This window comes from Diabrotica virgifera, chromosome 4, assembly GCF_917563875.1.
Source record: "Diabrotica virgifera virgifera chromosome 4, PGI_DIABVI_V3a".
In the NCBI taxonomy this organism is placed as follows: Eukaryota; Metazoa; Arthropoda; class Insecta; order Coleoptera; family Chrysomelidae; genus Diabrotica; species Diabrotica virgifera.
The window spans coordinates 145259901-145281974 of record NC_065446.1 but is presented as its reverse complement, the minus strand read 5'-3'; the positions used below and the strand labels follow the sequence as shown (position 1 = coordinate 145281974).

The 22074-nt window shown below is 35.9% G+C and overlaps 1 protein-coding gene across 2 annotated transcripts in view; it reads right to left on the bottom strand.

Annotated features, from left to right (window-relative positions):
- Window positions 1–22074, bottom strand: part of LOC126883185 (G-patch domain and KOW motifs-containing protein) — a 546084-nt gene that overhangs the window by 96690 nt on the left and 427320 nt on the right. The window contains exon 5 of one of the 2 annotated variants that reach the window (XM_050648427.1): window positions 6942–7074. In XM_050648427.1, the coding sequence (XP_050504384.1) occupies window positions 6942–7074 (133 nt within the window). Of the gene's footprint in view, window positions 1–6892; window positions 7075–22074 lie in introns of both variants that reach the window. The other variant, XM_050648428.1, reaches the window with a different exon arrangement.

Below are 22074 nucleotides of genomic sequence, written 5' to 3'. Positions count from 1 at the left end.
TTACATTGACAAGCTACAATCAAAGGACAGGTACCACCCTTACAGACAGTCTCACATGTGCAATACAAAGTTATATTGTATTTACAGGCAGCAATATCGAAAAGTTTGCTTTTTGCATTCTGTACGAAAACTGCTATCCTTTTCTTATAAAAATCTTTTTCACAGTATCGATTAAAATATTTTTTTAACGAAATATACGAGTTGTAGTAAGACTGGATCATTTGGACCACACGAGTATGTGTGACTGTTGGGATTGTGGCCTTATTATAAATCTCAACTATTTGAGTTCCTACGGACTCGGCCACAGCTACAAATCCTAACTCTTTCTTATTCTTAGGGCTAAATAACAAAGAACGTTTATACTTCTCATCTAAGCAACAGAGCAGCATATCCTCGTATGTGGGCAACGAGAATCCACTTAGTTCTTTGGGTACGCCGATGATAGGGCACGCAATAGACTGTCTTGTAGCACGCGAAGTTTTTGGAGACGCCATTTCAAAACTACGAAATACACTTCCACTTTGTCACACTGTTGATACAACACTGGTTGATTGCGATTGCACTAGCAAAGTAGTAACGTGTGCGAGTTCAACTACGCGTGGGCGAGTCCACTCGGTGCCGGCGAAGGGGAGTAAAGCCTGGGTTTCCTCGAAAGCGGCACCGACAAACAGCGATCGTAGCACTGCGATGAATTACGTCAGATTACGGTGAAAAATTCAACGTTCTTCACTGGGGCAATGGAATGTGCAAGCTCAGCAAGCGGTGGCTTCCAACGCATCCTTGGAAACCAACGCTATTATTTTGCATGGTACAGTTTTTTATGATGTCATTCATCGCAGTGTTACGATCGGAGGTTGTCGGCACCGCTTTCGAGGAAACCAGCGCTTAAGCGTTATTCTTTTGCGTTCTTTTATTCTAAGCGTTATTCTTACAGTTAAGGAGTATCAGGTCTGAAAGTATTTTTTATGAATTAGGAAAACAATTTTGAATGGTTTTCATACTATTACAAATTAAAAATACAAATGGTATGGTTTTGGAATATGTCTAAAAATCGTCAAAAATAATGCAATATCGTTATTTTACGAAACAACCCGCAACTTTAGGCTTTTTGCGCGAATTCAGATAAACGGGAACAGGTCTAATTATTTTTTGTATGCATTAAGGACACTCTTGACAACACTTTTTTCACTATTAGAACGAAAACAGACTTTTTTTGTAATTTTACGTGTTTTTGAAAATTACCGGTATTTTGTCTTTTTTTGTAACTTTAGGCCTTCCGCGCGATTTCAAATTTGAAAAAAAAGTTTTTTTATTATTTTTCCCTTTATAATGACGTCTATGCGCAAGTTTTCCGTGCTATTAGAATTGTATAACAGAAAAAACCCGTTTTTCGATCCACCCTAGTGAGTAGTCTCATTTGTGTTAGTTGTATTTTTATTATCTTTTCCTGCAGCAATGTTCGCATAACTGATATTTGGTTGAGTGATTGCCGAATGTGCAACACGAGGTGGTTGACTTGCATTTTTTTCTCGAAGCGATGGAAATTTTTTCTTTTGCAGCTCTTTGTATACAGAACATCCGTTGTAGCTTGCAGGATGATTTTCTCGACAATTTACACATTGGACATCTTTTATATTCTTTTCTTTTGGAAATTTAGACGATAGGTGATCTACGCATTTTACGCAGCGTGGACTCCTGTGGCAATAATTGTGTGTGTGGCCAAAATGTTGACATCTTTGACATTGAGGTAGTTCCCTCTTCGGATGCGGTGCCTCAACTGTGACAATGGTGTTGAGTAATTTCGTGATCTCATATATATCTTTATTATTGCTGTGAATAGCCAGTTCTATATTAAATAGCGGCAGATCTTTCTTTGTGCCTCTTTGCTTAATATTAGAGATGTTCAGTGCAGTATGCCCGAGATCCAGCAATGCTTTTTTAATGTCGTCTGGATCTGTTGAAGGGTGGATATGACGTATAACAACTCGGAATCCTCGGTTTTGTTTTAGTTGGTATGTATGGTACTGAGTATTTTTTTCTGATAGAGATTTTACGATTATTGAGTAGGTTTTTGATGAATCAGCTTGAACTTTAATTTGATTGTTAGCAAGACATTTTAAAGTATATTTACCTGGAGTTATCTGCTGTAGTAATTGCTGTAGTGGTTTGATGCGCTCAGCATTTTGTATAAATATGGGTGGTGGCTGTTCCTCTCTTCGGTCTTCCAACGTTACAACTTCTTCACGAAATGTATCATCTTTAAGTAACTCGTATCTGTTAAATGTATGAACAGTTTTACTCAGCCAATAATCATTGAGTGTAGCTTGTTTGGTTTTTTTCAAATTAGGACTGTCGTCTTTACGTTGACGTTTATTGTGGTGGACTGCTACCCATTCGCCATCACTTTTTGCTACATCTGCATCTGGGAGATGTTCTTGCGGTTTATCTATTTGAAAATTTGATAAATGTGATTGTAGATCGTTGTTGCATGTTTTGACTATTTTCTGCTGTTCATCTAGTGGATTGGAACTGTCTTTTTGAGTTCTTACAGGTGGAGGAGTTCGTGCTAAGCTGTTTCCTCTAATTGCTGGATTTATGTCCTCACTGAATGGATAACTAGTAGATTGTTCCTGGTTATCGTGCTGGTAACTCATAGTTTTCCACTAGTTATAGCTAGGAATTTTTCAAACATTTCGACATATTTTGATAATATACTGGCCTATTTTCTTTATATTTAGGTATATTTATGTTGATAAACTTAGTAATTAGATTTGTAGAAATTACTTACTGGATAATTATTTTAACATTAAACAAACAATTTTTTTGGCTAACGATGGATTTATAGTAAATACAATATGATAAGATTTTTTTCCTAATTTTTGATTGAGATTTTGCTATTTTTGGCAATTTTCACTCGTAATATCGATAGTTTTTATTATAATAATATATGTTATATAAGTATTTTAAAGATACGAAAATTTATGTGTAGAAAGAGGACAAAAATGAAAAGGTGATGATCTTTCTCAGGAAGGAGTATCACCAGATAAAGCAAAATATGCAACGATTGAACAATACCCGACGCCTAAGACAGCAGAAGAGGCAAAAAGGTTCGTATCATTTTGTAATTACTATAGACGTTTTATTCAAAATGTTCCTGAGATATGCAGATCACTAAACAGATTATCGAGAAAAGGAGTAGAATTTTTTTGGTCAGAGGAATGTGAGGAAGCATTCAATAAGCTTAAATCATCTCTGATTAAACCACCAATCTTAAAATATCCGGATTTCAATAAACAATTCATCCTTACCCACGACAGACGCATCCAACGAGAGTTGTTCAGCCATTTTAAGTCAAGACTATAACGGAACAGACCTACCGATAGCATACGCATCAAGAAGTTTTAGTAAAGGAGAATGTAATAAACCTATAATCATCAAGGAATTACTAGCGATTCATTGGGGAATTAATCATTTCAAATGTTATTTATATGGAGCACCAACATTTTTAGTAAAAACGGATCATAAACCACTAACACATTTATTTTCAATGAAGGAACCAACCTCAAAACTCACGAGGATCAGATTAGATTTAGAGGAATACGATTTCGAAATAGAGTATATAACAGGGAAAAATAACTACGCAGATAGCCTTTAAAGAATAACATTGCATCAACTAAAGAACTTATACATAGACAACACTCATATCCTAGCTATAACACGAGCTCAAGCAAGAGAAAAGAAGAAAGAATCAAGGCAAAAGAAGGCAGAAAGTGAACTCATACTACAGCCAGAAGCCCCCAAACAGACAGTAAGAAAGGTACTAAATAATTTAGAGGCGAGTAGACTACCAATTTTGTCTTTTGGAGCAGAACTGATCTCACCAAGACTGAGCATTAGGGACAAAAACAAAATAAAATGCAGCAAGAGCATAGCCACAGGATTCAATAATTTCGAGTTAAATCAAATGTTGGCACAGCTTGATAAGCTGAATTAATTTATTAAAGAAGGGAAAAAAATATTGAAGAATGTATAAATATACATATGTGAAGTACCAGAAACAATAGAAGATGGCAGAAAAGCATAGATTAATAGAGGAATATCATAATCACCCGATGTTTGGAGGACACGTAGGGAATAATAGACTAATAAAGAAGCTAAAAGCAAGATTCAGATGGAAAAATTTGGAAAAAGACGTAAGAAAATACGTTAAACAATGTCATGAATGTCAAATTAACAAACCGAAAAGAACACATGTCAAAGAAGTCGTGATATCGGACACGTCTTCGAAACCATTGGACATAGTATACATAGATCAATTATACATTGGTCAATTCACTGGCAGTAATGAAAACAATGAAGACAAAAAGAGCGTCAAGAAGAGAATAAGTCCAAAGCGACGCCACAACACTTCGAAATAGGAGACCTAGTCCTGGTAAAGAGATGAGAAAGGTAAGTGTAATAGCCTTTATGTAGGCCCCTTCACAATAACAGAGGTAAATAACGTTAATTGTAAGATCAAAATGGAAAACAATAAAATCAAAGGAAATACATAAGAATAGATTATATGCTTACAGTCCGAGGACACAGTGAGTGACAGGTAAAACGGGAACAATGTTGTTATCGAACATTTTTTTTGTATTTACTTATTAGTTATAGGACATAAATATTTAATTTTGTATTGATTAAAACACAGTAATCAGTTGGTGGCGCACACAAAAATTTTCTTCCTTGTCGGTAGTCAGAAAATTTTTTCCCATAAGGGGATAGATGTATAAGAGTAACACAAAGATAAGAGTAACACATAATCATTTAATTTTTAAATGTCCTAGAAAAACAAACTCCACGTTTTGTTTTCAATTAAGTAGGTGACACAGATTTCTCAACACAAGTACACTAATCGGCAATAACGCTTGGTCAGCTAGTCAATATTATTGTAATTCACGGTCACGCTGTATCAGCATTCAAAACAACAACACATTACACTTCACTTATACATCCAGCTAAAGAAGCGTGAATCATTGTAATTCGATCTGTTATCAATTATCATTCGTGCAGATGGTTATAGCGTAAGCACACCAACTCTTTACTGTTATACTTAGAGTTGGTAAATAAATACGTATACAGCGAGTAGTGTTTACTTCATCAACCCCTATCAAAGGGGGTAACCACCACCAACTAACCTAGGATGTTTCTGAGGATGGAGTACCACCATAACTCCTTCACCACCTCCCTCCATCTCCTATCCAATCCTAGTTCTTTCCATCTCTCAATGTTACTTTTCTTCAGGTCTTCGTACACACTGTCTTTCCATTTTTTTCTTGGCCTGTCTTTCCTTCTCTTTTGCATTGGTCTTCGTGAAAGTACCATTTTTGGCATTCTTTTACATCCCATTCTCTCGATGTGCCCCAAATATCGTATTCTCTGTGATTTGATCGTCATGGTGATCGCTGGATCTTTATATAGTTCTTTCAATTCTTTATTGGTTCTTCTTCTCCACTGACCTTCTATTTTCACACATCCCTATATTGCTCTTTGCATTTTTCTCTCCCATCTTTCTAAAAGGTCTGTTTCTGACTTTTTGAGTACCCATGTTTCGCATGCGTATGTTACTGTAGGTCTGATAACAGTCTTATAAATTATTATTTTTGTTTTTCTTGATACGTATTTGGATAGATTTCATTCAGTATTTCGGGATTGGTCAATGTCCCAATCAAGAGCAATTAATTAGCAAAAAGATATGCGGCCAAGATGGGCCCTGTACCCGTTTTCTTTGCGAGATATAGCTTGGATGCTGCTAGCTTTACCGTAAAGTTAGCAACATCCATGGTTTATCAGAAACGGCTACACCATTAATTTTTTCCGTAATAAATGAGCAATAAATTAGCAATTAATTCCCTGCTGTTAAATTTTCTACTTTCATAATTTTTTCGGAGGTGAATTCTGCACTAGGGATTGATGAGGTAGGTTTTCGGGATTGGTCAATGTACCAATCAAGAGCAATTAATTAGCAATAAAATATACCGCCAAGTTGGGCCATGTACCACTTTTCCTTGCCGAGATATAGCTTGGATGCTTCTGGCTTTACCATAAAGTTAGCAGCATTCATTGCTTCTCGGAACCGGCTACCGCATTAATTTTTTTCTTTTCGAAATAAATGAGCAATAAATTTGAAATTAGTTCCCTGCTGTTGAGTTTTCTAGTTTAATAATTAATTTTTTCGGAGGAAAGTTTTGCACTAAGGGTTGATGGTTGATAGGGTAGTTTTTCGGGATTGGTCAATGTCCCAATCAAGAGCAATTAATTAGCAACAAAGTATGCCACCAATAGAAGCCCTGTACTCCTTTTCCTTGCCGAGATATAGCTTAGGTGCTGCTACCTTTACCGCAAAGTTAGCAGCACCCATTGTCTCTCGGAAACGGCTACAGCAATAATTTTTTCTTTCAGTAATAAATGATCAATAAATTAGCAATCAATTCCCTGCTGTTTAATTTTCTAGTTTGATAATTTTTACGGGGGTGTTTTGCACTAGGGGATAATGGGATAGTTTATCGGGATTGGTCAATGTAGTATTGCATTTCTTGGCCGGTGGTGTAACACGGCTGGTGACCAGCTCAGTGCATAAACTTTGATATAACTAATATATAAATTTATTTATAATATTCACATTTCCTTTTCCTAATTTAGTTTGGCAAAGTCGCAATTATTTTGAACGAGATTCGTTTCCTTATCAGCTAATGTTGTGCTGTCAGTTATGATTTATTTTTACGGTTGTGTATGCATACATATGACTTTTGGCTGAATACACTGCTATAACTTAATGTTTTTTCTCTAATACCTTACACACGAAGCGCCGTTTATACTCAATTAACATCAAATACATATTATAGTTTACCTGTCGCAACTATACTGAAGATTAGGAAATATATAGAAACAACACGTACTTATCACTTTGGAACTTTTTAAATATTCTTCCTTTGTAACAGCAACCAGCATAAATTCATTTAAGGTCAATATGTTACTCTTAAGGGAAGTTTTAACAACCACCCTTCCAGCTTCATCATCTAGTCCTTGAACCTAAAATAAGCAAATAGTGTTATTTAATAAATAAAGTCCTTGCAATGATATACGACCACCTCATACCCCATACATTGACCCCGCTCGTAAACAAACAAATGTTCAGCAAAGGTCACAAACACAACGGGAAACTGACCTCAGAGCACAGCGAAAAGTCACTCTTGTATAAAATTAGATCTATAAACACAGGATGAGTTTTTAGTGTGACATCGGTCGATAATTCCATTATGGTATAGAATATCGAAAAAAGTTATTTAGAAAAAATATAGGCAATGATATTCACCAGGCCTTCAAAATGTGTCAAATTCTACAGGGTGATCAGTAACTGCGTGGTATAGCAAATATATGTTTTAAATGGGACACCCTATATATCTTTTCATATTTATATTCCTTGCATAATTCTTGTTCTTATAATATAAGGTTTTGCATTACTAGACTGCGTATTTAATAAGTTATGGATATTTTTCTTTCGAAATTCCTATGAGATTAACACTTTGTGTATAAAGAAGTAATCCATAAAAAATTACTTATTTTATACAGGGTGTCCAGAAACTCTACCGACAAACGAAGACAGGAGATTCCTCAGATAATTTAACCCAATTCACCTAGTCCGAAAATGATTCCTAAGGGAGCTAGAGCTCTTTGAAGATGGCGCCATGTAATTAGTTTTTCTTAAATACCTCCAGAACGCTTCTATTTAGAAAAACGAAAATTTGTATACATATTTACTTTCCAGAAATGAATCGATTTCATCCATTGCGAATTTCTAGTACCGGTCATAGGCGTCCGTTTTGGGTAGGGCAACGGTTATTTTATCGCATAACTTCTTTGTCTTCAACTTTTAAGCATTTTTGATACTGAATTATTAAATTATGGGGTATTCTAGTACTAAAAGGTACTCTTACTTTAAGTCGGTAGGACACACCGTTTTCTAGAAAAATCGATTTGAAATTTTTTAGTTTTGGGAATTTGAAAAAAAAAATTACAAAAGTTAAAAAAAACGATGTATTTTACCAACTTAAAGCAAGAGTACCTTTTAGTACTCGAATATCCCATAATTGAATAATCTAGTGTCAAAACATATAAAAAATTAAAGACAATAAAGTTATGCTATAAAATAACTGTTGACCTACCCAAAACGGACGCCTACGACCGGTACTAGAAATTCGCCATTAATGAAATCGATTAATCTCTGGAATATAAATAAATGTACGTTTTAATTTTTCTAAATAGTTTTTTTAATCTTTTTTTTTTTGAAATTCAAAGAACGAAAAATTTTCAAATCGATTTTTGTAGAAAACCGTGTATCCTATCTACTTAAAGTAAGAGTACCTTTTAGTACTAGAATACGTCACAATTTAATAATTCAGAGTCAGAAATTCTTAAAAATTAAAGAAAAAAAAGTTAAGCGATAAAATTACCGTTGCCCTACCCAAAACGGACGCCTATGACCGGTACTAGAAATTCGCAATGGATGGAATCGATTCATTTCTGGAAAGTAAATACGCATACCAATTTTCATTTTTCTAAATAGAAGCGTTCTGGAGGTATTTAAAAAAACTAATCACATGACGCCATCTTCAAAGAGCTCTAGCTTCCTTAGGAAGCATTTTCGGACTAGGTGAATTGGGTTAAATTGTCTTAAAATTATCTGAGGAATCTCTTGTCTTCGTTTGTCGGTAGAGTTTCTGGACACCCTGTATAATAAGATAAACAATATAATGTAGTTTTTAAATTAAGTTGGATTGAAATCATTAACACATATTTGTATACAGGGTGAACTACAAAAGCAAATTACGAGTTTCTCAATATTTTTAAATGGATCACCCTATATTTTATTTTTTAAGAATATCAATTTACAGTAAAAGTAATTATTTTACAGTAAATGTTCAAAATGCCCACGTTCAATGTCACGTTTTTTTTTTGGAGATGGGAATCTTTGCAAGACCGTCTGGGAAGGTTTCCCAGGTGTGTAGGATTCAGTCCGTCCTACTTCATCTTGACGGGCCGCCTACCGACTAAACCCACCCCACGATGGAACTAGCAAAACAGAACCAGTTGGCAATTTCGAGTAACACCAATCATTCGTACATTCATCGATTCACACTCGCACTCATACCCATTTACTCCAGGTTAAAAAGGGAGGCAGTCAGCGAGGTTGGATGTAAAATGTCCTCCCCCACTAGCTGTCCCAGGACAGAACAAACAAAGCAATAACAAATAAACAGAAAATAGATAGAACGAAAACAATACCCAAGACAGTCGGCATGGACCAGATGTAGAGTCTTCCCCATACTGGCTATCTGTTACGACGTGCACCAAATAAATAAATGAATAAAATTTGTTAAAAAATAAGCGATAAAAAAATTGTTGAAATAATATTGATTAAATTAATAAATAATTAAAATAAATAAATAAATAATAAATAAATTAATAAAGCACTGTCCTCCCTCCGCTGGCTGCCTTTTACGACACAAGACACCGTTATAAAATAAATAAACGCTCATCCCGCCTGCAGTCGCCTCTCTTTTTCTTCTTTATACTTTATGGTCTTTGTGACAAAAGCAATGATCAGGTCGAAGTCTCGCTTGCTGTCTATAGCTTTATCGGTTAGCTCGCCAGGCTCACCTAGAGGGGATCCCAGGTCCAGCCGCAGCTCGGCACGCCCCGCATCATATGCGGGGCATACGAACACGACATGCTGCGCGTCATCCACCACCCCACACTCAGGACATAGATCGTTCTCGGTTTTCCCTACACGATGGGTATCGGTGCCGCCCAAAATCCCGACTGCCAAAATCCCGACAGCCAAAATCCCGACGGCCAAAACACCGACACGCCAGAATCTCGACACGCCAGAATCCCGACACGCCAGAATCCCGACAGGCCAAAATCCCGACATGCAACAATCCTCGCACAAGTAAAAATTCCGACAACTACATTTTGAATATTTATTGTTTCCTTTTCAAATGCAATACCAAATCATATTATAGAGTATTAAAATTGAAAAATTATTACTTACTAATAAGTACGGGTACTAATAATTAGTATGTATTATAAAAGAAAAAATTATTTAAACACTTCATTTTATAATATAAAAGCTATACTTACTGAAAACTTGAATTCAGGATTAGATTATACATATATTATTGGACTATATATTGGCAAAAAAATAATTTAATTCATATACCTATGTTAGAAATTTTATTTAGAAAATTAGTTCATATTAAATGGTAAATACTTTTGTTTAGTAACAAAAATAAAAAACAGATGGCCATAAACAAAAAACAAGAAATAAATGTAATTATATGTTAAAAAGAAACTTATCAAACCTGTCGGGATTCTGGCCTGTCGGGATTTTGGCCTGTCGGGATTTTGGCCTGTCGGGATTCTGGCGTGTCGGGATTTTGGCCGTCGGGATTGTGGCTGTCGGGATTTTGGGGTAGACCCGATGGGTATATTTCCTGAACGATCCATGCCCCGTCAAAAACTGTGTGAAGTAATAGTTGACGCGCCGATGCCGACACCCATACCACTTCACTACGTCCGGGATCAGGGATCTCGTCCAGTCCGCCTTTCCGACTTCTGCTGCCCATTCCCTCTGCCACATCTCTAGACTTGTAGCTCTTTCCTGTGCCTGAACCTATCGCCTCGTTGCCCCTCCGGTACATTCGGACTCTCTCCCTGGCCGGGATGTGCACCGGTACAGAACCAGCCACCACCTGTAAGGCAATGGTTGATACAGTTCTGTACGCACTGCACACCCTGATCAAGGGTTTTCTTTGGGCCCTGAAAAGCATGTCTTTGCATTTTTTCATCCGAAGGACCTCATGCCACACTGGGGCCCTGTATAGTATTATAGATAATAATATTGATTGTAGCACTACTGTTCTCTTTTGGGATCCGGGCCCCCCAATGTTGGGCATTAATTTGTTCAGTGTTGAGGTCCTCTTTTCCGCCTTCCGACAGGCTTCTTGCACATGTTGTCCGAAAAAGAGTCTGTCATCTAACGTTATTCCCAGGTACCTAACTGTCCTTTGGGGTTTTATTTCGGAGCCTTGATATTTAAAAGTTATCTCGTTTCTCTTTCTTGGTCCCCTCAAGATTATTGCTTCTGTCTTTTCTACTGCTAGTCTTAGGTCGTTCTTTTCTATCCACGCCGCAGTCGTTCGTATCGCTTCATTTACTTTTTCTGTTATTCCCCAATTCGTATCGTTTTCGACCAGTAGGGCTAGATCGTCCGCGTATGATATCGCTCTCACTCCTCTCTTCCTGTGTATTTCTAGCACCCCGTTATATAGTATGTTCCAAAGTAAGGGTCCCATGACTGACCCCTGGGGTACTCCCGCAGTCATTTATTTCTTTTTCTTCTTTGATATGCATACGGATCTTTCAGATAGATAGTCCTTTATTATGTTGGACACATACTCTGGAGCCTCAAATTCGACGATTCGGTCTACTATGAGGCCCCAGTTAGCCGAATTAAAAGCATTTTTGTCCAACAGAACAAGGACCACCCATCTTTTCTTGCTTGCCTTAGCCGCGTCCCTTATCCAGGTCGCGGCATCGACTGTCGATCTGCCTTTTCGAAATCCATATTGTTGATTTGATAACACTATCTCGTCTTCCAACATGTCTTCTCGTCTCTTCTTGATAAGTCTTTCATAGAACTTACCAAGGCAGTCCAGAAGGCATATTGGCCGATAAGAGGCTGCTGAATCGGGGGTTTCCCAGGCTTTAGAAGTAGAACCAAGTTCGCTTCCTTTAAGTCCCTGGGAAACTCTTGATTCTGCAGTAGATCGTTACATATTCTTCTGATCAAACCTGGTTTCTCTGTTGCTATAATCTTTATTGCCTCTGGTGGCAGCCCGTCAGGGACGGGAGCTTTCCATGTTTTCATCTCCTGACCGGCGGTTTTTATTTCTTCTTCTATCGTTGGGAATATCTTGATAAAGTTTTGTATTTCGTTAGTGGGGAAGAGGAGTTCAGTTGATTCCATCAGCTGGTCTTCGTCGAGTCTATATGGGGCGATTATCTTCAACGTCTTCATTGTGATCTTGTACGACTCGCCCCATATATCCTCGTCCAATGCTTTTATGAGGGTCTGCCACTTTTCCTTTTTCTCTTATTTTATTTTTTACTTAGCGTTCTCTTGATTTTTTCGTATATTTCTTTGAGCTCGAGGTTGCCCTGGCTTCTTGTGTAATTCCTTCGAGCTCGGAGGCATCTTTCCAGCAGACCTTCTATCTCATCCGTCCACCAATAGGGGGATTTTTTATTATTCTTCCTTTTCACGGTGGCCAACTTTGTTGTTTTTTCTAGAGCTCTTCTCAGTTGGCCAAGGTCAGAAATCTCTTCTTCGTTTATCTTTCTGACCTCCGATAGGTACTTATTTTTTTGAAGTAAGTTTCCGTGTGATCTATTGGCCCTTTTGTCTCTATTTCGAACTTTATGTAACGGTGGTAGGTGAACGGGAGATCGTCAAGGACATACCATCCATGTACTTTTCTGGATAGCCCTTCGCTCGCAAATGTGATATCAATATGTGATTGGCTGGCCCCCTTACGAAGGTTGACTTGTCGTTATTTAATACTTGGAGGCCAGCCTGGGTTATCCATTCGTTTCAGAGTTCCCCCTTTTTGTCATTTATAGGGGAACCCTATAATCTAGATTTCGCGTTGATGTCCCCGGCGATCACTATTTCTTTTTCGTTTATGGCGGCGCTCATTATTTCATCAACGATGGTCTCGTATCTCATCATAGGGATGTTAGGAGATATATAGCATGCCAGGAGACTGAAATCCCTGAGGATATGATTTCCTCCCGTGACATTGCTCTGCACTCCCCCATCCCTATTTCTAATGAGCACCGCCACGTTCTTTCCATTATCTTGAACCCAACCACCGCCTGACGTGATCTTTTTGTTTGGCACAGGGACGATGAGCAGGTCAGTATCTAGCTTGCAGGCTTTTGCGTGGACAAGGTTGTGCGCTCGGCGCGCTCTGCCCACGTTCACCTGCAATATCCGTATACCAGATTGATCCTTGAGGTTCACTTTGGTTCAGCTCCCTGAGGTCGTATCTGCAAGGGATTCGCGTCTTTTCGATAGATTAAAATTTACGTAATTCTTCCGCTTTTGTAGGGCGCACGGCTATGGTTGCAACCTGCTTCCCGTCCTAGTTCGTCCTTGTTCGTCCTAAGCATTTTTATGTCGGCCTCATCTTTGGATATCCTTGTATAAGCCTGTATGGCGTTGTGTAATATTTTCTCCGTGACCCCGGAATCCAGTCCAGTTATCGTGAAGTGAGTTTCCTTCCTTCTTATTGCCATATTCATCCCGGACATCCTCGTGTCCATTTCCTTCCTTAACTTTTCGGCGGGTCCCTTCCCCTTTAGTTTACCCAGGATGTCCCCCCTTCTGTTTTCTTCATCCTGTCTACTTTGACTCCTATTTTTCCGATGTCTATCTTCTGATTCATTTCTTTCAGGACATCGGTGTATGACTTCGCTTCAGTTTTGATTAGGAGGGCTTCCTCTTGTTCGTGTCTAGCTCTATTTACTACTACGCGGATTGTTTCCGGCAGCTCCTCCCTCTCTTTGATTTGCTTCAAGGCCCTCTCGGCCATTTTATACATCCCTTGCTTCTTAATTTTTACTACATACGTATACCATTGCCTTCTTTGACTGGCCATGGAGCTTTTCTTCGCATTTTCAATATATTCTACATTTCCCTCATTGCAACCCTCTATAATTTCATAGACTTCTTCCCTAATTGTGCATATAATACTTTATACCCCTCCCTCTTTTATATTGTTCCTCGTTACTATCAAGCATTCCTTCTTTTCTATTGTCTCTTGTAGACCCCCCTGTTCCCATTTCGTTTTTTCGTAAACTTTTTCTTCCCATTTCTTTTTATATATGTATTTGACTAAAGTCATTAATATCCCCCCATTTGTTTAAGACTCAATATTTTTTCGGTTTCTTTTTTCTGCCTTTCCTGTTCTATTTTAAGTTTACATTCTTCGCATTTAATGTCTTCCTCCTCCCCTTGTGTCGTTTGGTTTTGGCTAGTTTTGTTTTGTATGGCGGTTATTTCACCTATTAGCTTTCTCGCTTTGGCCTTTTGTTCTCCCTCTATGGATCCTTTGGCATGTAGGATGTCTCGTAGCTCCTTTAGTTTCCTTTGAATCCTCTCATTTTCCGTTTTCCCGGAATATCTTACGCTTTCTTCTGGCTTCTCTTTCTTAAATTTTTCGTTTATTCGCCATCAAACAGAAGAGCTGACAAAATGTCTATGTCTTGCCACTGTGTATTTTGTAGCAGATGGATTTCTACTACAATGTTTTAAAAAATATATCCATTAATTTTATATCCTATCCCAAGAAAAATATCTATTTTTCTAAAATATTTTGTCAGTTTATATATCTTTAAAATTTCCTAAGCCGCTCCTGTTCGAAATATTTCAAAATATTTCGCAGCATTGTAAAACTTAGGAAAATTCCTATTTATTTGTGTAGCATTTACGAACTACGTAGATAGTTATTGTGAAAACATTCCTTATTCTAGAAAAAGTCGAGAGTATATTTCCCTTTGCTTAGAGCGCGAAGCATCGTTTGATATTATTTGTCTGAATTTTGAAAGATCCTTGAGTTTTAGTTGACGATTGGTCAATAATTTTTGGTCGAGAAATGCTTCGGCTCGACGAGCAAGGAGAATTTTCGGAAGGTTAGGCACGCCGCCGAAAAGAAGGTCAGTTCTGAAATATGTTTGAGGGTAGAACATATCTTTTTTGTTAGAACTCACACAAAGAAACGCACTTTGCCGGCTTTAAAATGGTTTTCTTCTTATGGTAGAAGAACTAAAGGTTTTGTAACTTGTCAAGGAATATTATTACAATAGTTTCACAGCAATTAGTTTGGACATATTCATGTGAAACAGTATTATTGTGACGCAGTTTTGTTTTGCCGGTAGAAAAGTGCGTGGTTCCTGTCCTTTGTATAGCTGTTGCTATTTTTATGATGATGTTATGGATTTGTTCATGTTCCAGTAAGAATTCCCGTATTGAAGTTCCTGTTTTGTAATGATTTGAATGTCTTCCCTCCCCCCAATCTCGAATGGAAAATTTTGAAGTTCCAAGTGTGACATGTGAATGGATTTTTGTTTTAAAAATGAAGGTATGAATAATGTTTATTTTAAATAATTCATATTAATTTGGTAAAGGTTTTACATAATTAAATAGTTTGTTTTCAACATGGATTTTATTAGTATCGTTCGCGGTAACGATTCCGTACTTGTCCAGGACAACTTCGCATGCGCACTTTAAAAAAGAGCGTTCTCTTTTTTAAAGTGCGCATGCGATTTTTAAAGTGCGCATGCGAAGTTGTCCTGGACAAGTACGGAATCGTTACCGCGAACGATACTATTGTAAAGTAAATGGAATGGCAGTGACTTTTGACAGCCATAAGTCAAATTTTTGTTTTGGTACACTGCTAAAAATAAGGTTAAGAATTGTAAAATCATATATTTGTTTTTATTATTCATTTCTTGCTTGAGAATATGTTTATTCTCAAAGTAATAATAATAAGGTATAAAGGTTTAAATAAACATTATAAAATGTACACATTTTTATTTCTGTAACCTCTTTCTTTGAGAAAATTATGAACAGATATCTAATACAAGCGAATTAAGTTTTAGCATAGAAGAAAATGTAATGACATAGAAGCCAATAAAGGTAAATGATAGCCCAGTATAGCCCCAACGAGGAATCTACGATGAATGTCCCCCAGTTGGTTTCCAGTAAGTACTCGATATGAGAATTTGAGGATTTTTCAAACGGCGTCCCAATTTGTTTAAATAGTAGGAAAGTCCTCAAGTCTGTGTAAGTATCCTTTGCTTATTTGGTTATGTAGTTAGTCTTCTTTAAACCCTTCTACCTCTCCCAACGAATCTACGACCCGCCACCGCACAAAAAATGAGCTGTCGTATGCATGAAGCTTTATGTGTCTGTTCCTTCTACTAGCCCCATTTCGACCCCCCAGTATCTTAGTAGATAGTCTTTCCTTGATCCCATTAGAGCAGACATGTAAAAACGCATCAATTTCTTTGCCTTTCTTTTCCCCCTTCAGCTTCTATCTCCTCCACTTCTACTATTCAATGTCTATGCAAGTGTGTAACCGATATTCAAATGACCGGGCCACATTTGTTAACATTTATAAGTCAATATGATTAAAAGGTTCTCTTATTCTATTTTTCATATCATCTGGCGTTGTTGGAGGCTTCTGATATACAAGGTTTTTTTATAGCCCTACATGAAAAAATCAATTTTGGAAAATTCCGAGATTGCAGTGGCCAAACAATTGGTCCTCCTCTGCCTATCCACATCCGAGGAAAGTTATTACTTAGATAATTCTGAATAAAGCAGTGTGCTGAACTGGACCACCGTCGTGTACAAACCACAATCGTTGTCGAATATTAAGTGGTACATTTTTCAGTAGTATTGGCAAATGATTATTTAGAAAAACCAGATATGTATATGGCAACATTCGCACAGCCGTCAAAAAAATGTGGGCCAATCACATAATCGCCAACAAGACCAGCCCAAATATTTATAGATCACCATTCACCTAGTTTAAGAGTGTTAACAAAGTAGGGATTGCTTGATGCAGTATTGCAAATTAGTATGAAAATTATATTATTAATAACTGCGTGTCACAATCTCCAATTAGAAAAAATTTACTAACTACTTCTTGGCTCAGAATACTGTTGACAAAAGTCTAAAAACTGATACATCGGTTGCATATTGTTTTGATTTGTGTTTTGTGTGAGTTATTTATTGAATAAAAATAATATTGTTATATTACTATGTACTAAAGCAGTGATAAAGCCAATCTGGACATATGGCATCGAACTGTGTGGCTGTGCTAGCAAATCCAATACCGTGATTATCCAGAAAGCACAATTCAATACACTTCGAGCAATAGTTAATGCACCATGGTACGTATCAAACCAAACTCTACACACTGACCTAAAAATTCCATATGTAAACGAAGTCATTCGAGAAAACAACAGAAAACACCACAACAAACTAGAAGACCACCCTAATCCATTACTTCATCCACTACTGCAACCTGTCCACAATAGAGGACTCAGAAGAAGCTGGCCATCCGATCTAAGAGGTAACTGAGGAAACATCTCTGGCTGTTTACCTCTCCACGTCACCACAAGTACAATCATTATTTTACTGTATTAGCTGTATTACCAACAAATTGACTCATAGATGTTTGTATTATATCTGATTGTCAATAAAGGGAGATAATAAAAAAATATTATATACAAGACATTTTTTTTTTGTAAGAATTTTAAGATTCTTGTATATTATGGAATTATGATATGGGCCATTCCACGAACATACGCCTGTTTTGGATTACCTCGACAACGAATATTTTACTGTGCAACATAAGAAGTACGAAAGTAAATGGCGCTAATAATTATTCCAATAAACAACAATGTAATTTGCAATTTACTTTCGTTCTTCTTATTTTGCCCAGTAAAATATTCGTTGTCGAAGTAATCCAAAACAGGCGTATGTTCGTGGAAAAGGGTATAATTCCTTAATATCACATTTATTGATACATTCATTGCATATTGTTATGGTTTATATTTTTGTTAGTTATTTATTGAATAAAAATAATTTTCTTATATTATCACTCAATACTAACTTATTTCTACTAGGAAAATTGAATGTATGTAATCTCGAAATTTGAAGAAAACTAAAAATGTCTCGAAAAATAATGGGTTTAGGTATATAAAAATGAAAGAGTATCATAAAAATACAATATTTCTGAAAAATAAAATATACGGTGATCCATTTAAAAAAATTGAGAACATGGTAATCTGGTTTTGTCGTTCACCCTGTATACAAATATTCGTTGATGATTCCAATCAAACTTAATTTAAAAACTACATTGTTTACCTTATTATATAAAATAAATAATTTTTTATGAATTACTTCTTTCTATACATGGTGTTAATCTCATAGGGATTTCGAAATAAAAATGAACATAACTTGTTAAATACTCTGTATAGTAATGCGAAACCTTATATTATAAGAACAAAAATTATGATAGGAATGTAAATGTGAAAAAATATATATGGTGTCCCATTTAAAAATTATTTGTTTGCTATCCCACGCAGTTATCGATCACACTGTAGAATTTGATATATTTTCCAAGCCTGGAGAATATTATTGACTATAATGGAATTAACGACCCATGTCGCACTAAAAACTCACTGTTGTTCTGAAGCTATTTTCTTGTGGCATTTTTACAATTTTAATTTTTACAATGGGAAATAAGCCACAATGTTATTAAAAAATGATTTTTATTAACGTTTCGACGCCCAAATCGGGTGCCGTTGTCAAAATACAAAATACTACTAATACAAACAAAAATGTTGTTGCTTAGTAAAAAAATTCTTTAAAAAATTAATAACATTGTGGCTTATTTCCCATTGTAAAAATTAAAACTAAAAACTCACCCTGTATACAGGGTGTCCCAAAAAGATTGGTCATAAATTATACCACACATTCTGGGGTCAAAAATAGTTCGCTTGAACCTAACTTACCTTAGTACAAATGTGCTCATAAAAAAAAGTTACAGCCCTTTGAAGTTACAAAATGAAAATCGATTTTTTTTAATATATCAAAAACTATTAGAGATTTTTTATTGAAAACGGACCTGTATTATTCTTATGGCAGGAACATCTTAAAACAAAATTATAGTGAAATTTGTCCACCTCATAAAAATTTTATGGGGGTTTTGTTCCCTTAAACTCCTCCAAACTTTTGTGTACGTTCCAATTAATTCATTATTGTGGTACCATTAGTTAATCACAACGTTTTTAAAACTTTTTGCCTCTTATTATTTTTTCGATAAGCCAGTTTTTATCGAAATGCGGCTTATTTTTTAATATATTTACATAAAAAATTTATGGAGGTTTTGTTCTTTTAAACCCCCCAAATGTTTGTGTACGTTCTAATTGAACTATTATTTTGGTACCATTAGTTAAACACAGTGTTTTTAAAACTTTTTTGCCTCTTAGTCTTTTTTTGATAAGTCACCTTTTATTGAGATGTGGCTTTTTTTCAAAATATACCTACCTAAAAATCTAAATTATAAATAAATTTTCAGATTATTAACAAGTCTCTATAATCGTACTTAACCATAATATACAAATATGTGGTGGATTCGACAAATATTCAAAATATCTCGATAAACAGTGACTTATTGAAAAAGTACTAGGAGGCAAAAAAGTTTTAAAAACATTGTATTTCACTAATGGTGATACAATAATAATTTAATTGGAACGTCCACAAAAGTTTGGGGGTTTAAGGGAACAAAACCCCCATACAATTTTTATGGGGTGCACAAATTTCACTTTAATTTTTATTTAAGATGTTGCTGCCATAACAATGCCACATGTCCATTTTCAATAAAAAATCTCTAAGAGTTTTCGATATAAATAAAGAAAAAAATCGATTTTCATTTTGTAACTTCAAAGGGCTGTAACTTTTTTTCTGTGCACTATTGTATATAGGTAAGTGAGGTTCAATCAACCTATTTTTGACCCCAGAATCTGTGGTATAATTTATGACCAATCTTTTCGGGACACCCTGTATATATGCAAGGTGAGTCATGAGGAACTGTACATACTCCTACCTCGTATGGAGCCCCTATGGGGAATAACAAATGACCATTAAAAAGTATCTGCTCCCATTGTTTAATAATATACAGGGCGGGTTGTTAATTTTTACAGAAATTTGTATTCGTCATAATTTTTGAACGGTAAGATCGATGTGTCTCTTATTTTGGTCAATCGTTACACTATTACCACCCAATCAACTGATTTATCCAAACTAGAAAAAATCAGGTCCGGCTTTAAAAAATTAGTTCATTTTGGTCTTAGCAAAAATTTCACCCTGTATATGGTTTTTGAAAACTCTAATAAGAATTTTACAAATTAGACAAATAGGTAATTAAAATGGCATATTTATTTTTTACTTAACCCACACGATTACTTAATTTCTAATAAAAAAATCAAATTTGACTATGAATTAAAAGTTTGGTGAAGTGAACCATAGATTTAAAAAAATTAACTTTTATTACAAAAATTAATTTTTTTGAACAAATATTTAATTTATAAATTAAGACTCAATCTGAAACTGTAAAGAGGCAACCGATTATGTATGTATGTATGTATTTAATTTATAAGTTAACATCCCATCAACTGATTTATCCAAACTAGAAAAAAAATCAGGCCTGGATTTAAAAAAAAATTAGTTCGTTTTGGTCTTATGGTGCTTATTGTATGCTGATGATGTCGTGTTAGTAGGAAATAGTGAAAGAGACTTAGAACAAAAACTGGAACAGTGGAGGCAAGCTCTGGAGGAAAAAGGTTTAAAACTTAGTAGGACAAAAACAGAGTATTTGGAATGTTCATTTAAAGATGGAGTTACTACAAATAAAATGGTATCTTTGGATGGTGAACTGGTTGTAAAAAGCAATAGTTTTAAGTACCTGGGATCGGTATTACAGAGTAATGGAGAAATAGATGGAGATGCATGCAGTAGAATTAGGGCTGGATGGATGAAGTGGAAAGAAGCGAGTGGTATGTTGTGTGACAGAAAAATTCCAATGAAGCTGAAGGGAAAATTCTATAAAACAGCCATAAGACCGGCTATGATGAACGGAACTGAATGTTGGTCAGTGAAGAAGAACGAGGAACAACGAATGCATGTGGCGGAAATGAGAATGCTTAGATGGATGAGTGGAGTGACAAAGAAGGATAAAATTAGAAATGAGTATATTCATTGTCAAAAAATTCATTGTCACTCGACATTCAAATTAGTGTAAGCGTCACCTTCTGGAAATTACTGTCAGTAGTAATTGCACAAGAACTCTAAAATTATCGAATTTTTCCCGAGTGACACTTTGACAGTTTTGACACTCCCCTTCGGGTCGTGAAATTATGTCAAAGTGTCACGAGGGCAAAAATTTGATAATAATTTTAGAGATCGAGTACAATTTGCTGCGATTATTTCATGAATAAAACTGTTCAAAACCAAAATTTTATTGTAATTTATTTATGTAAGTACAAATTAGTACAATTAAACACACAGTTGTTATAAATATTTGACGGTTGAAAGTCATCACTTTTATAACTTTTAAAACATTCATTGTCTTTAATGTCACTGAATGTATTTTTTCGTAGCAACGAAGGGCATCTGACGTAATATACTTGACGAGGGGATATTATCAAAAATTATCACTTTAATTTTTATTTCTGTATTTCATTTCATTTGCATATCGTAGGTGTAGTAAGCATTAATAGCCTTTGTAAAAAATACCGAAAGTGCACTTGTACTCGTATATGTTTGATTTGTAGTTTTTTAAGGACAAGAAGCGCAATTTATATTTATATTTTATATTTCTCATCCCAAAAAACCCCTGCTCACCAAATGTTGTGTAGTTATCTCATGCCTGTCAGGAATAATATTCAAGAATAAATAAAATAAAAGTTTAACTTTGACACTATGTATTTCGGTTATCAACATTCGTACTAAGGTAAGTTAGCTTAAATTCTTAAATCGACCTATTTTAAGCTGAGGAATTTAAGGTTAAGCTATGATGGCCCATTCTTTACCAAACACCCTGTATATCGTTAATATTAAAGAATGTATCGAATATCGACACACTGTTACAGCCTTAAGCGGGCCCCACACTCTCGGCGAAGTTACTTCGCCAAAGTTGACCGAAGTCCGAAGTACCTCTCTACACGCTCGTTCTACTTCGCGAGGAACACATTCAAGCGGTGCGATACCGACAAAGATCCCTTTGATTCGGACGCGTCAGACCGACAGAGAACGGAAGTAGAACGAAGCGAGGCAAAGTTGCACAAGGTGGCCGTCTACACTCTCGTACTTGTTGAACCTCGATCGACTTC